General features: G+C 45.5%; 1 protein-coding gene across 2 annotated transcripts in view; it reads right to left on the bottom strand.

The window, feature by feature from the left end:
* Slc6a2 (solute carrier family 6 member 2) overlaps nucleotides 1-17350 on the bottom strand; it is a 41682-nt gene that overhangs the window by 13362 nt on the left and 10970 nt on the right. For both annotated transcript variants that reach the window (XM_021169812.1, XM_021169811.2), the window contains 3 exons: nucleotides 17086-17217; nucleotides 15377-15614; nucleotides 6300-6438 (listed from right to left, as the gene is read on the bottom strand). In XM_021169812.1, coding sequence (XP_021025471.1) covers nucleotides 6300-6438; nucleotides 15377-15614; nucleotides 17086-17217 — 509 coding nt within the window. The remainder of the gene's footprint in view (nucleotides 1-6299; nucleotides 6439-15376; nucleotides 15615-17085; nucleotides 17218-17350) is intronic.

Genomic DNA, 17350 nt, shown 5'->3' with positions numbered 1-17350 from the left:
TCTCTCTCTCTCTCTCTCTCTCTCTCTCTCTCTCTCTCTCTCTCTCTCTCTCTCCTTTCTATTTCCTTCCTCTCCTTTGCCACTCCACTTCTCCTTTATCCCTTCCTCCTTTGTGTGTTTTGTTTCCTTCAGTGTTGAGAACAGAGCCCAGAGGATAGAACCCAGAACTTTCCACACATCAAGCAAGCATGCTGCCACTGAGATACTTTTTTTTTTCCTTTATGAGACACTGGCTCACTTGTAGCCCAGGCTCCCTCAAATTCATGATTCTCCTGCCTCAGTCTCCCAAGTGCTGGGATTACAGACACATACCTAACACTTAGCTTCTCTATTTTTTTTTCTTTATCCACATTTCAGTATAGCCTCTCAAGTCTAGTACATGTGGCTGGGCAGAAAACAGGAAAACAAAACAATTCTCCACCTCAGTAGAAGATTGAGATCAAGACAAGCTATCTTTGCAAAAACACAAAAGGGAAGAAATTATCTTCAGACTCAAAACAGATAGCCAAACCCTGCCCGACATGGAGAAACAGAGAAAAGGGTGACTAGGAGGGTTGTCATCATCACTGGTCCCTCATGGTCTTGGCCACACATTAAAGTACTCCAGGGGAATTACATACAAGAATGTGGAAGACAATTCCCAGTTCTGGGATTTGAGGTTTAAATGGTCTAAGGTACAGCCTCAACTCCAGTATTTTTTTCCCAACTGAGGTCAACATGTAGCCAAAGTTAATGTCTTCACTCTTGATAAAGCTGTGGGCTGTAGCATTTTCTTTGCAGAAAAGCTGTGCACCAAACTGAGCCAGGGGATGGGTAGTCAGACCCAAAGAAGACAAACCTGAAACATGAATGGGCATATAGCTTAAAGTCCAACTCTTTTTTCCCTACAGCTCAGGAACTCTGTCTCCTAAAGAATCCATACACCGCCCTGGACAGAACATGGAAAACTTAGGACATGACTGAGAGTAATATTCTTTGTCAGCCTAGAAAGATATAGGCCCAAAACAAAAATTGACATATTAGTGACAAACTCCCATGTTTTCCATACTCATGTTTAGAGGCTGGAATTTATCTTCCTGATTTTCCTGTTCCTAGTATATATGGTTCCTTTGAATGTTCGTTAGGTGAGTGAATGAACAGTCACATGGATGAAAGGTTGCAGTAGAAAATGAGACCGATGGTGGGATATAGAATGGGTTTTAATTAAATGAATGGATGGATGGATAGTTAAGAGGGCAGATAGTTGAGTAGGATGGAAGAATGCAAGAGCAGATGAGCTACAACGAGAAGGTTAGTGAATGATGGTCAGCAGAAGAATGAAATTACAAGCAAAAGACTGGGAAAGGAAACACGGAGTGTAGACTCTCCAGTGGTGAGCACATCTGGATCAGAGGGAACCAGGAAGGCTCTCCTACTTTATGGCATCCGGTAAGTCACTCCCCAGTTCTATGAATATCTGTGAGAACATAAGCTTTGGGCTCTGTGTTCTTTGAGGGGTCATGGGTGCAGAAACATGGCAGACAAACTTGATAACAAAAGGGGGAGAAAACTATGCCCTTGAAAGAGAGGTTGTTGCATCTGGGTAGCCTCACCCTGGTCTCAGATGATTCAGTTTCTCAAACAGGGGCAAGTGGATCCCAACCCTTGGCATCAGGAACAAAGAGAAGCCGTCATCCATCCTTATCCTAACAGTTACAGTTTCCTGCCACTCGTGTCAACAGCTGTGGCCCAGATGCACTGTCCTGCCCAGGAGGCTGGGTGTGAGCACACTTCTCCCATGCAAACAGCACCCAGTGTTCTGACTCCAAGGAATCTCCCATGGAACCTGGGTGCTCCTGCACCGGCCATGAGTGTAACTCCAACACAGATTTGGTTTTCCCCAGGAACGTATAAAGGAATAATGGAGCTGACATGAGTGTGTCAAGTATCAAGAAATGCTCATACATTCAAAGTTAAAACTTTGGGTGGCAAACATATTTTCAGACATCTAGGGCATTTGTCAAAAACTAGAGGACATCTTCCTCACATCCATGTGCTCCGCTGTGCGCATAGCAAAGGGAGAGACGTGTGAGCTCTGGTACCTCCATCCCAGGCTTCCTTTTTACCATGAGATAAAAAACAAAATGAGTTACTCCTTTTTCTTTTTCTTTTTTTCCTATCACCTCCAATATAAATTTTTGTTGTTATTATTTGTTTTGTTTTGTTTTTTGAGACATGGTGTCACTAGGTAGCCTTGGTTAACCTGCTCTCATAGACCAGGCTGGCCTCAAACTTAGAAGCATCTGCCTTACTCTGCTTCCCAGATGCTGGGATTAGAGGCATGTTCCATCATGTCCATCCCTAAACATAAATTATTACCTACTTGTATGTGTCTGTGGATAATTTCTGAAGTTCTACAGTACCAAATTCAAACTAATGGCTGATCATAAAACTGAGGAAGACTGCGGCCTGTGGCTCGTAAAAGGAAAAGTCTCCAGATGGCAGAGCTCTCTATTCAAAGTTGTTCAGGGGAGAGGCTAAGGTTCCATTATTGAAAAGATGCAAGCCTTGACCCTTGCCATGCATCCAAGTATCAGGCCAAGGATGGACCACTAGCACTGATGTCGTCCAAAAGCTCATCAGAAATGGGAGCTCCTACCCCCACCCATACCAAATAAACTCTCTGCAGAAAAGATCAGAAATCTGTGCTTCACCAGGGTGCCCCTCGGGGTCCTCTTAAACCTGCAATTGAAGAAGCTCTGGTGGTGGTAATGCTCCAAAACTAAGAATATAGATATCCACACTCCCAGGAGAAAGCTCCCTACAGTTTGTGGCCAGCTAGCCTCACCTACTTGGCAAGTGCCAGACTAGTGAGAAATCATGTCTCAAACAAACAAACAAAACCAAGCACAGTGCACAGGAATGACAATCTGATGTCTTCCCTTTAGGCCTTGCATGTTCACACACACCCAAATACATATGTGCACTCCACTCACATACAAACATACACATGTGCACACAGATAAGAACTAAAATAAATAACAAAGTCATATCCGCTCTGTATCCCTGTAAAACTGCATTAGTTTTTCCAGTTTTAGGATTTGTAGTCTTTGAACCGAATTTTGGGGCCATTTTCACTAACAATGAAGACAGTCTATTATGGAGAAGAATTTATAGGGTATGGCATAACGATAATGTTGCTTAAGAAAATAAGGAGTTATAAATAGTTTAGTGTAAGCATGGATCCTGTGCAAATGACTCTGTTCTGTGTAACTCCATCAGGTCATGTCAGGCAGGCAAGCTAGGATCAGCCTGGATTGGCACAGTAGGGGGAAGACAGCTGGAATTTTGCCTTAACCATAAATGAAAATGCAAACAACAGCAACAACAGCAAACATCAATTAAATATTCTAAAGCTCTAATGATCTCTAAATTTGTCTGGCTTTCTCTCTTTTCCCATTCTACCGTGTCTGCTAGAATTCAGGACATCGTCTACATATTCAAATGGTCTATGTGTTCCCATCTTCCAAGCAGCCCAAAAGCTGGCAGCGAAGCAGGTGATGAGGAATGGCTGGGGCTGACCAGCTCTGTCATTCCCACCTCGTCTCCCTGGAAGAGGAGCCTCTGAAGTTTCTCAAAGTGTGGTGCAGTGTGTAAACAGATTGTGTGGGAGACAGGGAGACGAGCCCTGTCCCTGATCCCTTCTGACCTCCTTCTACTTTGAAGTGATCACTGGGCCAACACAGCTGTCACTGAGTGTGTGGTCTGGGATACCCCCTCACGCCAGCTCAGATTGTGCCCTGCTCCCACCTTCCCAAGAGCCAAGCAGTCAACAAATCATCTTTCCAAATCGTCTTCACTTGCACATTTCTGACTCATTCCAGGCCTCCTCTGTGACTCTGGGGGATGACTATGAAAAAGCTTGTGTGCTGTTCCAGAGAGAAATAAGCAATACTCTCGGATTCCTCATCAGCCAGTTTATAAAAACAATGAAAGACAAGGCAGTAGAATGTCCCAAGTGAAGCTGATTCTAGAAATAACCTCCTCATGGACCACCTGGGGCTTCTATGTGCTCAAACTCGAGGGGACTTACACAAATGGGGGCTCTGGCTTCAGTTGACTCTGTAGGGCCTAACACATCCCTCTTCATGTCTCCACATGGATGGTGCCTCCATGGTGAAACATTCCTTCTCAACTCAGAAAGTACATACAGCAAGAGAAACAGAGTATGCTCAAGCATTCCTGCTCCTGCTGGTATCTTTGGTAACACCAGTCTCCCTGCCAGCAGCTTTTATTGGTCTGCTCATGACTTTAAGGAACAAGGCTGGGCTCCATATTAGAATACTAATGACTCACATCCATCTTCTTCAGCTCATAGGATGAGCTGTGTGGCCTCCTCCTGGTGCCAAGGGTAGCACAAAGCCTAAGCAGGGCTTGTCCAGGGCTTCCACACCTTGATAACTGTGCTCACGGGTTCTTCCAGAGACTCCCTTTCTCCTCACTTCTTCCCGTGCCTATCCTGACAGGGGTAGCACAAGTATCACCTTCTCCACACACCTTTCTCTCAGCTGACAGAGCATCCATTGCCCACAAATGCAGCATCTCTGACTCTCTGACCATGGCCTATAATAAGAAATACTGCCTACCTCAAGTCAAAGTGCAGATGAACATGCAGCTGGCTGCATATGTCTGGCAAGAAGTAGCTACCTGCTCAGTTAGCTTAATAACAGCTTGAAAGCTTACAGTTGATATTTTTATTATGGAGTAACTGGACTACCTAATGTGAAATTATTTCTAAGGGTAATGGTAAGTTTAAAACAAACAAACAAAAAAAAAAGCAAACTGCATAATAACAAGTGTAGTTTGTGACCACAAGTGCTTATTTAAAGGAGGCTACACATAGATGCCTCTGTGTAGACACTCAAAATACTGCACATCTGGGCCAACCCCAAGCCCATCGGGAACACAAACAGAAGAAAGGAATGGAGGAAATAATCTGTCCTCTATTTGTGTAATGCTAGACTTAGCATCTAAAACATCACGGAGTAGGTGTCCATAAAAGCTTAGTAAGTTGAGCTAAGCACTTAATAAAGTCCCTGAAGCTTATCCAACCATCCTTCAACCCATCACTAAGCATTTACTAAGACCTATTATGTACCAAGCATTAGATCCTAGATCTAATGATCCTAGATCGATTTGGGCATTGAGACTAAGCATGATGCAAGCAGAAACCGGAAGAGCTACTTCATGAAGGGTCTCCTCTGTGTGAAGTGTGCTCTGGGAAGTCAGCTGTCATGATGTGCAATGTCCAGGAAACACATAAAAGCTACATGGAAACAATCCCATACCCATTGACTAACAGCTCCAACCCTGCTCCCAGACAGCTCCAACCACCTAGGATATTCCGGTCCAGCCAGGTCTCCAGACACATAGTCCAGGCAATATCACACAGAGCAGAAGAACCATGCATCTGAGCCCAGCCACTTCTCAGAATTGAAACATGATAAGATGTTTGCCATTTTTAACTCTCTCTTCTTAGAAATGGCTTGTTCCAAAGCTGTATCTAAGCAAAACAATTAGAAAGAATACTTCCTAGCTATGTCACTTCAATTGCAGTTGAGTTCTTCTAGACTGCATACAGTCCCTGGGAGATTGTTATTCCCATATCAATCCCCAAGCTGAGAATCATCAGGAGCCACCTCCTAAACATACCCCATCCCACAGAAGTGACCTCAGAAAGCAGCAACATCCAAGTTCAAAACGCCACCTCATTAGTCTGCTAACCTGTATTCTTCTCCTAAGTGTCTAGACACTTGTGGGAAACCAGAATTGTATTAGAACCAAAGCACACATCTAATTATCTTTCAAAGCATTTTCTCCCAAACATTCATATATAGACTTATTGATTCTATAGTGAAGCAAATTGTCAATTTCCCAAGTAAGATGCAATGCTTTCATGCAGTTTTAGGTGAGAAGTCAAGGCCAAAGATCAGTCAGTAGTTGTTTTAGCCTTGGTCTCAAACCTTAGAGGATGCCCCAGGCTCTGATCTCTGTTCTTATGGAAATTATCAAGGGAAAATGTGAGGACCTGATCTACTTTCATCCCTTTAGCCTGCTGTTGGGCAGAGTCAGGCTCTGGGTAACAGATTTGTCCACATAGAGACAGAGGTAAGGATGCAACCTGAACTTGTGTTCCTAGACCCACCTCTTTGCACTAGCCATGTTGTTGTAGCTAGGACAACACACACACACACACACACACACCTCCTGTGTGTCTTTCCAAGGCCAACCTCCCAGCTGAGGAAGCACAGAGACATTACCTTTCCTGATGTCTTCACTCCTTTCCAGAGGCTGAAATACAAGACAATGATGACGACCATCAGGCAGAGCAGCAGCTGCCACTGAGGCAGGCCGATGTCATGGATCCCACTGCTCTCGTGCAAGTGTAGGACTCCGCGTCTGTGAGCAGGAGAGAGGACAGCATCAGGGAGGATGACCAAGTGCCTAGAGATGGTCTGGACCAGCTCCAGTCAGCTATGACCTGCATTTAGGATGGCCTGCTCAAGTGCCACCTGCTGGCCATGGGAACATGATGATAAGAGAAGGAAGACCCCTGTTCTCCAGACTGCATTTTCTAAACTACCAGTCCTCAGGAGGAGAAAGAACACTGTTCACACACACTACACCCCTAGCATGTTAATAGCTACCATTCATAGAATTAATGTTCACAAATGCTCCAACCCCACATAGTAATACCTACCATTGGTAGAATTAAGGTTCACACAAACACAACAACCCCCAAAACAAAAATTCACCACTAGTAGAATTAATGTTCACACACAACAACCCCAACATGGCAATATCTACCATATGTGGAATTAATGTTCACACAAACAGAACAATCCCCCAAACAAAACTCCAACATTAGTAGAATGGGGTGTAGGGTACTATGAAGCATCTAACCTCATGGAGAGGTTTAACATCTTACAGTTGTGGCAGACAAATAAATGAGCATGTTCTTTCTGATTCTGTTCATATAAAGTTCTGTGAAATATGGAAACTTGATCCAGATGGTTAGAAGTCACTCTGGGCTGGAAGAGGGGTGGCCAATTAGGAAGGGACTCATGGGCACTTATAGAGACCATGATTCCTGGACTGGGTGTTAGTCACATGGCTATGTTCAGTTGGTGACAGTCCCTGAGCTGGCCCTTTAAGATATGTTAACTCTCAATAAAGGGCATTTTAAACAACAAAATCAAGCAGAATGAGCACTCTGAAAGCCTGGGGCTTTCAAGACCCCACATACCATGTACAGCGAGGGAATGAAAGACAGAACAGTAAGGAAAATGACCACTTGCTAATTAGAACCCAAAGCCACTTGATGACATGGTCAAATGAGTCAAATGGATAGATAAAATAGAAGAACAAGTCACTGGAACGGGGTGTCCCACAGGGCGCAGATGCTCACCAACAATACACACCCTAGAAAGTCAAGCAAATAGAACAAAGAATACTGTAGTGGGGCCTTGGACAACATCTATGCCATGCGTTCCTCTCCAAAGGGTGCTGTAGGCTGTCCCATTTGGGCTATAGACACACTCGGGATGCCTCTAGCATTCAATCCCTGCCTCCGTGGGGTTATACTCCAACGTCAGCAGTAGCGTTAAGTGTAAAATTACTATAAAGAGTGGCTTTGTTAGGAGGAGTCAGGAAGCTACAAGAGCCCCCAGAGTGGTCTCTGCCTTCTTGCCTCACTCAAAGGCAGACAGATGTTGCTTCCAATATCCTTTCCCCCAGAAGGGTTCCCCACTCATCCTTGATAGACATCTTTAACACTTTCAGTTCCTGCAGTTAATGAATCATCTGGCAGAAGAGCTTCTACATGGGACACCAAGACTGACCATACAGTTGGCCCTCAGTATCCTTGGGGGATTAGTTCCAGTACCTTCCATGGATACTATAATCAGTGGATACCCAAGTCCTTTAGATAAAATGGCATTGTATTTGATATTTCTTACGCAAGCCCTTTTTGCACATTCTAGATCATCTCTAGGCTGTTTTAAACACAGTAACAGTAAACGTGCTATTCCGTATCACTGCAGAGACAAAGGCAAGATACAAACTTTTGTCTGTACGTGTTCAGGATAGACACATCTTCACAGTGTGATATGGGGGGTTCACTGCACAAAGCTATTCCAAGAAAGAGGTAAACAAATTACTCCTGGGTGGCTAGGGCACAGCCCAGGTCTGGCAGCTGCACGTTGGATTCAGCACAGACAAATGTCCTAACTTCTTTTTGCCAAGTCCAACAATCTGTCTTCTATTTAAAATAGAAATGAGAGCCCAGAGCCACCCCAAGGAGATCTAGGGGGAAAAGGTAAGTCTCCAGAAAGCATGTGTTTGCTTCTCTGAGCAAGCCTGCCTTCTACTTGTGGTAAAATCTCAACTCTCCAGGTCCTTCACACTGCCCAGGAAACCTCCCATTTTCCCATGTAGACACTTCACTTGCCTGTGTGTCAGCCTGCAAATGTCTATGTTCAGCTTCAGACAGTTGTAAATCCTACCATGTGTTATAAGGAAGCAGCAGATTCATATACTATTCTTTCCTTAAAATAAAACATTAATTCAAAAGACACACTCATGGTAAAAAAAAATTGTATACATCTTTGATGGAAAGACAATATATATATGTATACATACATATATAATCACAAATCATATATATGCCTTCTATGCCCCCTTCCTCTTCATCCTTCTCTTCCCTCAGTTTTCTTCCTCTTCTTTCTCCTCTATGCCCTAAAGAGAATTATGCGATAGGGGCTTTAATTTGAATATAATTTGGAACCTGCCAGAGACACCAGTTGATCATGTAGCCCCATCTCCGAGCAATTTCCCTCTTCAGCAACAGGATTCTCAACTCACATATTAGTATTAATTGTCTACTGCCAAAATAAGTCTTTCTGTTTATTGTTTGATTGTTTGTTTCACTGTGTAGCCCAGGCTGCCCTGGAACCTAGGGTTGTCTTCCTGCTTCATTCTCCCATGAGCCACCAGAGCAGACAAAAATAAATTTAAAAGATATATTATCATCACAAAGCAATCTGCTGCTATCTGCTCACTATCAACCAATTAAGTCAAACCTCTGTGGAGTTGGCACTTGGGTAATAAGGTCTTTGATTGGCTATCAAAGATTGAACCCAGAGTCAGATACCTACCCAAATGACAAGCTTCTTCTAGACCAACCCAAGCCTTCCAGAATCTATCTACTGTCCTGGCAAAATACAATTGACTTTCTGTGTATGAGAGGGGAGGCTTAAGAAGGCTCCTAAGAGATGAGCTTGTAAATCTAGAATCCTGGGTGTTTGAAGGAGAGCACAGGTAATTGGGAGTTGAACTGCCTTTACTGGACCAGCTCAAAATAAATAGACAGACAGATAGATGGATCAATAGATAGATAGATAGATAGATAGATAGATAGATAGATAGATAGATAGATAGATAGATAGATCAGACTCAGTGCCCGTGGGAGCATCTATTCCCAGTATGGACATCCAGCAGCTTGTCATTGAGCAGTTAATGCTTGTGAATGGCCTGTGAAGGTGTGAAGGTCACTGCTAATCCTGTGTGCTTCCATTCTGTAATTCATTCATTCATGTCAGGTGTCTAGTATTTGTAAGAACATGAGGAGATGTTGAAGTGTCAGGGACAGAAGTAAAGTCATCCAGGCTCCCAGAGTGGGCCCTGTTCCTGGATCCTGTGTGACCTAACCCCATGCTGAGCACCAAGCCTTCTTAGCTCAGCTTTGATCCAGGTTGTGCGTTAGAGGCTGGTGACTCCAGCATAAATGAAGTTCCCAGGATAGGGGCAACGCGAATAGGCTCATGCAAGCATCCCCACCTCTGAGCTTTCTCCCTCTCCTGAGGATTCAGTTGCAGAATCTGGGCCATACCCTGAGCCCAGGAAATGATCGCCTCCCCCAGAGGGCAGCTGGAGCTATCACTGCATCTGGGTTCTAGGCTTCAGGGAGGAGTTCACAAAGGAAGCTGAGGAGCACTCGCAAGGTTTCACAAAGAGTGCAAGCGGGCCAGACTCTTCTGACAAGGTTGCTAGGAGCCAGTAGAGCACGGGCAAGCTGGCAGCAGGTAGACAGGTGCAGTGATGGACGAGAATGTGAGCATTTGTGAATGAATGAAGCTTCATGAGTGATCAAGACCCCCAAAGACACCCACATCCTCCCAAACATCCAGTCTCTGAAGCCCCAATTCACCTGTTTTGACTTCACCAAGTCTTACCTCCTCCCACAACAGACTTTGTCTGACTCTTCCTAGTCCTATCTCTGGTCCTCACTAGCCTGCCCCACACAATACCCCTCTAGAACCATAGAAGATGCCACTGGTTCCCCCAGTCCTCGTTTCCCTGCCTCTCACTAGCTCTCTTAAATCCAATCTGGCCTAACCTCAGACTGATGTGACACATCGGTCTAACCTTGTCACTCTTTTACCTCTAAATACTCAGAGATTTCATATCATATAAGACAGAACTTCTCACCAAGACGATTCTTGTGTGTGGATCTCTCTGGTTATTATTTATATGTGGAGAGAAAGGGTGGTATTTGTATATATTGAGTAAAGGTCAAACATACAGAACAGTGCCCTGCCCCCACTCCCAGAAAGACTCATCCTTCCATAAATTATGCATGTCAAGTTGTCAAGTCCAGCTCCAGAGGATACAAACTAGCCTTTCAGCATCAGAGAGCTTTCAGAGCCCACCATTGCCAAGTTCATGCCTCTCATGCCAAGTCAGTCTTTTGCTCCTGGCAACAGCAAGATACTTGTCTACAGTCTTCAGATGGTCCCTTGATCCTTGGGGAAAATCTTGGGACCCTTGGGACTTTCTGTTCCTGCATTCTAGAATATATTTCCCAACCCAACTTGTCAGCCAACCTTTGAGTCTCGCTAGTCTCAAATCAGAAGTGGTCCCCTGACTCGTAGCTTTTATTTCCAAAGAGAGAAAGGATGGAAGGTGGGATGGGAAAGGGACAAGTTGGGAAGAGAAGAAAGGAGAAAATGAGGGCGGATATTTGGAATGGGCGACTGAATATGACCAAGGATAGAGAGGAGTCTGGCCTCACTCGATGCTTAGTTCTGCTTTGTCTTATTGTTTTATGGGTAAAATGTGAATGATGTCAATTGCCATCTGGCTAATTTGACTGTTAAATCAATCTCTCTCTCTCTCTCTCTCTCTCTCTCTCTCTCTCTCTCTCTCTCTCTCTCTCTCCCCCCAACCCCCAGGGAATCACCACCACTCTGCTTTTCTGAAACTTGGGAAAATTCCCTAGTGTTCAGACACACAACTAAAGCACCCGCATGCAATGGGCTGCCTCACCCCCATGTGCATTTGAAGAGCCAGACCCCAGAGCCGATCACAGAGAAGAGGACTAAGGGCAACCTCCCAGGCTCTAGGGTTGGCTCTCCCAGGCTCTGGGATTGGCTCATGTAACTTGAGTTTGTATTCATTCCTTCCCCAGCAGACTAATGGACATGAATCATCACAGAGAGCACCATCCAGGTTTTCCAAAGCCTGTGAGCCAAAAAAACGGCTCCACTCAACATTTAAGCATGAGGAGTCAATGTTAGGGAGGAGGGAGAATTCCCTTCCTCATCAGAGGTGTCATGGGTAGAAATTTTCTATCCTGTCACATTCACTGAAGATGCCTTTTATAGATAAGGATGGAACTTTAGTGGCCTTCAGTGGTGGGGCCACGTGGCTTTAGGCCCAGAGCCTGGGGAGAGCAGCAGTTTTGTTCCCTTGAACGACATGTTCAGTCTGTCGGCCTAAATGAGCAGAAGATGGTAACAGACTTGGCCAGGATGCCTCAGGGAAAAGAAGGAATTACCCAACCTCCACAGGGCTGGCACTGGCTCACATCTGCTAGCTCTTTGGAGTCGAATGGTCTTAAAAGCACATCACACCTTTCAATAAAAGGGAGATGTGCTGCACACAATCCAGAGGCAACCCACAGCAGTGCTACATTCTGGGAAGCTCATAGGCAGGGCCAACCTGAGAAAGAGAAGCCTGAGAAGGGCTCCTATCTACCTGCAGAGGCCCCTGCACCCTTGTCCCACAAAAGAAACCAGGAGCCAGACCTATGAGATGAGAGTCCTAGACCAGATGAGGAGACCCAGCTCTGCCTCAGACCTCAGGCCACACCTCTGTCGTCTGACATGATAGCTCATTTTCACCTCCACAAATGGAGAAGGAGAAGATAGGGCAGGAGTTGGATGTGAAAACATGCTAGAAACCCAGTTCAGGGGAGCTATGAAGGCTTCCAGGAGCAAGGAACAGATGAGGGAACAGACCAGGGAGACAGAGAAGTCTCCAGAGAATAACACTGCTGAAAGTCTCTCTGTCTTCTGCTCTCTACTCTAGGCCCCCAAGGCCCTATGTCGTCTTAGACAAGAATGTGTTCTCTTTCCACCACCTTCTGCTCTTGGCTGGGTCTGAAAAAAGCTCAGCTCTGCAACAAAAGCACTCAAAAGAGGTCTCCTCTCCCTCCTGCTGGGCATCTCTGCGGGAGATGTGCTGGCCACTGGGGAGGGGGAGGAGTCAGATACTAACCAGACCAAGATGAGGGGCTTTCATTTACCACTTTAATTTATAAGAACAATGGTTGCCAGGAGCTAAAGGAAAATCCATGTTCTTTGCTCTGAGAAGAGAGAGAGGCATGCTGGGAAGCAGCAGCCACGCCCTCCCCATCCCTCATCTTTCACTGGCTCCGTGTCCAAACCACACTCATGAACTAGGAAGAAACTCCCAGAACCTTCACCCACAAACTCTGCTGCTCTGAAGAATGAAGGAGACCCTAAATCTTCTATGATATGAGACCCCCACATACACACACCCAGAGACAACGACCTGCAGTGACTAATCCAGGGGACTTCAGTGATGTCTGGATGTTAGGATTCTGGAGAGACAATTATAAAGGAAGTCCATGTGCCCTGGCTGTACCCAGGCTGGTAAGATCCAGGGAGTGGTGACTTCTAAAGCTCCCCAGGAGACTGTGATGTGTAGCCAAGATTTAACTCCACTGTGCTAAGAGCTTGCATTTGGAAAAACTCTCTTCTGATGCTCCTTCTAAACAGGGGACCTGAAACAAAGCACTGGCCAATTTATGCCAGTTTCTTTATTCACGGAGCAAGTAACATTTTCACATTTTCGTATTAACCAGGTCCCATCTTCTTAAGCAGGAAGATAAACAACTCAAAATCATTTCCACATTCCCTGAAACTGAGCAGATTTACTCGGCCCCTGGGGGAAGGAAAGCTGCAAAGACTGAGAGCAGCCCAGCTGCCTGGAAAAAGCAGAAACCAGCTGATATACCTGGAACCAGTTTTGAGCAGACTCACTTGAAAAGGGCAATGGGCAGTGAACTCCAGGCTCCCGGCTTTTGTGATCTGTCACCCATGCTGGGGTGGGCTTTGCTGACAGAGCTGTCTTTGAGTCATTTCTGCTCCAGTAAGTAATCCCTTCACCCATTTCCATGTAAAAACTCCAATAAACTCGTGGATCAGCAAACTGGACTTTGGTGGTATCTGTACTTTCTTCTTTTGTGGGCTTCTGTATAACCTAGGTGATAAATCTACATACATGACCCGAAAGCCTCAGAATCTATCATCTGTGTTCCTGTTTAGTACAGTGAAAGGCTTCCACAGTGGATCGATCACATGAGCCCAGAGGATGGACTCCGGTGGGCTTTACCTGTCCTGATGCATGTTTGGGGCCTAGACTATCACTCATATGTGACTAAGGCATCGCTCAAATGAGGGTCAACCTCGCTGGAGGGAGCAGTTGAAGCTGTCTTCTGAGGGTAGAAATGTGCATACGAGTTAGAGGACTGGAAATACATCAACTCCCTTCACTAAGACCCAGCAAGGCAGATCAGAGACTGAGAATCCAACAGACTGGATAGTGGTGGCTCAGGAGTCAACCACAGACAAAATAAATATTCAAGAGCCCATTCTGAGCTAAGTGAATAAACTGGATTAAATCCATGAAGGGGGTGTGGAGCTGGTCTTCACAGGAGGACTCTACTCAGTTATTCTAGGACTGATGAAAATAACAGAGGACAATTAGACATGAAGTCAGAAATCCTTACCTGCAAACGTTAGGAGTAGGCAGTGAAGGGTAAAGTAGGAGAAACAAGACACTCGCCTAACCCTTTGAAAGTACCTCTCTCAAAGACACAATTTACCAGAGTAAAAATATCCCTATCCAGGAAGAAGCTGGCAGCATCCACCTTTGCAACATTCAAGGTTAACCTCGCCGGTAACAAGACAGATGGACATCATGTCCCCCAGACAAGGCTCGCCGAGAAGAGCGCCACAGTGCCTCTATGAAGTGCCCTTGTGGAAAGTGAACACCCTCAATCAGAATGTGAGAAAGCAAAAAATAAATCCATCTTGACATATATTTCATAGACTCCCTGGCCGCCGGTACCCTCTAGAAGGGTCAAGGTCATGAAACTCAAGGAAAGCTCCAAGAAGCCACCCGTATTGGAGGGGAATAAGCAGGCACAACAACTAAACAGAATAACATGGTGTCTGTTGGGAAATGGGAGATTATAGTAGGTTAGCTAATAACAGGTGAACGTTAATTTTCTGATTTCAAGAGTGCAGAGAGGGTTACCCAAGGTGTCAACATTGGAAACAGGGGAGGGAGTATCCCAGGTACCATCCACACAGCTTTTCTATCTCTGAAATTACTCCAACTGAAATGTTGTATGTATCTTTAACAATGTTCTGCCCACTGCCACCAGCCCGTGCCTCTCATCCACACACCATAAACACACCATCACCAGGCTGCATGCATCTGCTCTGCCTTCCCCCCGGCCCCCAGTATGGGAGCCCTCAGCACAGGGTAAAAGGAAGGGCAGCTTCAGGACCAGACAGATGCAGATTTCAGCTCTGCAGTCACCGTCTACCAACTAGCTTCTGGACGTTCTCTTGGCTAATATCATCAGTGTGTACAGTCACTTCCGGAGAGAGGCTGTTCCTTCCACAAACTCCCATTCACCCACATTCTTAGTTTGGCTTCTTAAAGGCAATTACTCCCTCCACAGTGCCTTTTGTGTCCTGCAGGCTGCAGGCTGTCTTTAGCACTCTCCTGCTTCCTATCTGCATGCCAACCATCTGGCTCCCAACCTCCACTTTCCTGTCCTATACAGGCGGCTCCACCAGGCGCTCCACACATTACCATGTCCTCTGTCCTTAACTTGGCATTAAGCCTGCACCTTTCCAGTGCTTGCTGCCATGCCCCTAGCTTGGTATGTGTTATTTCCTAATACCTGGCTCCGCTCCCGCCCAGGCCTGAGTGTGCCAGCGAAGCACCCGTAACTTACTCATAAAACTCTGCAGCCGGTGTGAACTTGTATTTGGAGTATTTGGTATGGTCACCCAGCACCGAGGCGTTGAGGAGTTTGGGGTCCGTACAGTTGGGGCTGTTCCAGGAGTGTCCGCAGTTGGTCCAGGGCAGGTTCAAGGTGAAGGATGCAAAGAGGTAGTAGAGTGACCAGGCGATGATGACATTGTAGTAAAAGCCAACATAGAGGGCAATGAGGATCACAGCATAGCCCACTCCTGTGTGGGAACAAAGATGTCAGGCTTTCCCAGACCCAGGCTCAGAGCTGTCCCCCTACCACCACTGAACCCCGGAAGTAGGCTCCAGCCACTGCACACTCCTGCACCTCTCTTTTTTCTGGAGCATATTGTCAGAGCCTCATTCATAATCTTTTGACACTGTAGCTCTCCTGGTCTGCTTACCAGGTAAACAAAGTGCCAGGGCCTTAATGCCATATCTGGTGTTGGTGTATAAATACTGCAGCTCCCTGGACACTCAGGCAGGATAACACAGGGGTGTGTTTTCACATTCTCTCTCCCTACCCATGGTGCAACTGGCCAGTGATGGGCTCCTGAACTGGAGACAGGTGTTCTACCTCCAGCTGATACTCCTAAGACCCTCACAGCTTCCCTGGTAACTCCTTAGACTTAAATCCTTCCCCAGGACCTGTCTAGGGGACGATCCAACCACATGTGTTTGTTGTTTCCAACTGTTGAACTTGGTAGAATTCAACCTTGTGGCTGCTCACAGCCATCTTTACTAGCCGTTGATAAGAATATACCTGGGAATTAGTCTAACTTAGAAGAAAACAGACAAGAGACAGGAAGATTCTAGACCCTGGATCAAAAGTGTGTGTGTGTGTAAGTATATGCATATACTTACACATACATATACTTACTTACACATACACTATATATATGTGTGTGTGTGTGTGTGTGTGTGTGTATTCCATAATGAAGCCTATCACTTTGTACACTAACTTTATAAATTAGTCATAATTTTTAAAAACATAAAAAAATAATAAAATGAAACCATCGTGAGCTGAATCTCAGGTGACTTAACAGAAAAGATGCTAACCATGTGTCTTGTTAGACTTTTATGTCAGTCTGTCCTCCTCATCACTGAGCCAGTATATACAAGGTGCTGAAGAGACTCTTGCCTCTTAAGGAGAGGATCGTGGGAGACACACTTGTACTTACTGTCTCCATTTTTTGTAACCAGTGTTTGGGAGATACTGGCCTTGTTCCTCATCCTTCTCCCAATAGTCTAGGGGATGGAGAATGGTAGCTGTCATGGCTAGTTCACACAGACCTGTTCTAAATTCAAGTACAAGTTAACCTTACAGCAGTCCTAGCTGTTGGGTCAAGATTTCTAAGGCAGCTTTCTGCTTGAACTTGAAGGCATCTGTGATCAACTTGCCATGCCTGTCATGAGAGAAAAAAGTGAGAGCAGAGGTATGTGTACTGAAGTCCCTGCTATCTTTGTATTTCCCATAGTGAGGCCTAACCTGGAGCTCGAATTTCAGGCTACACCTCATGTATCCTAGTTTCTTTGTGTAAATTTGAATGGTGGGCAATCTTGACATCACCAATGCCCACAGCCCCAGGTAAGAGTTGGTCTACCTTAAGTCTCACCTTGGGAGAAGATTCTTCAGGACATACCAAGGAAGGCTTTGGAGAAAATATTGGCCTTGCCTCAGATCATTCCTACCTTTGAAGAAAGGGCAGATCTTCCACACTGTGGCTGCCCCCTCCCGGTTGTACTGCCCCAGAGCCAGCTCCATGTAAAACAGAGGCATCCCAGCAATGATGAGGAACAGCGTGTATGGAATCAGGAAGGCACCTACAAGACATAGAGGCAACTCAGACCTGCAGGATAGACACCCCTCAGAGGGCTGTAGTCACCTCTCTACAATAGCTGCATGGATCCTATTCATCTACCTCTTGCCCATTTCCCAGGGATGTTCTGTGGTAAT

Source organism: Mus caroli, chromosome 8 (assembly GCF_900094665.2).
Source record: "Mus caroli chromosome 8, CAROLI_EIJ_v1.1, whole genome shotgun sequence".
Taxonomy (NCBI): domain Eukaryota; kingdom Metazoa; phylum Chordata; class Mammalia; order Rodentia; family Muridae; genus Mus; species Mus caroli.
The sequence above is the reverse complement of the archived record's forward strand: the minus strand, read 5'-3'. Positions and strand labels throughout refer to the sequence as shown.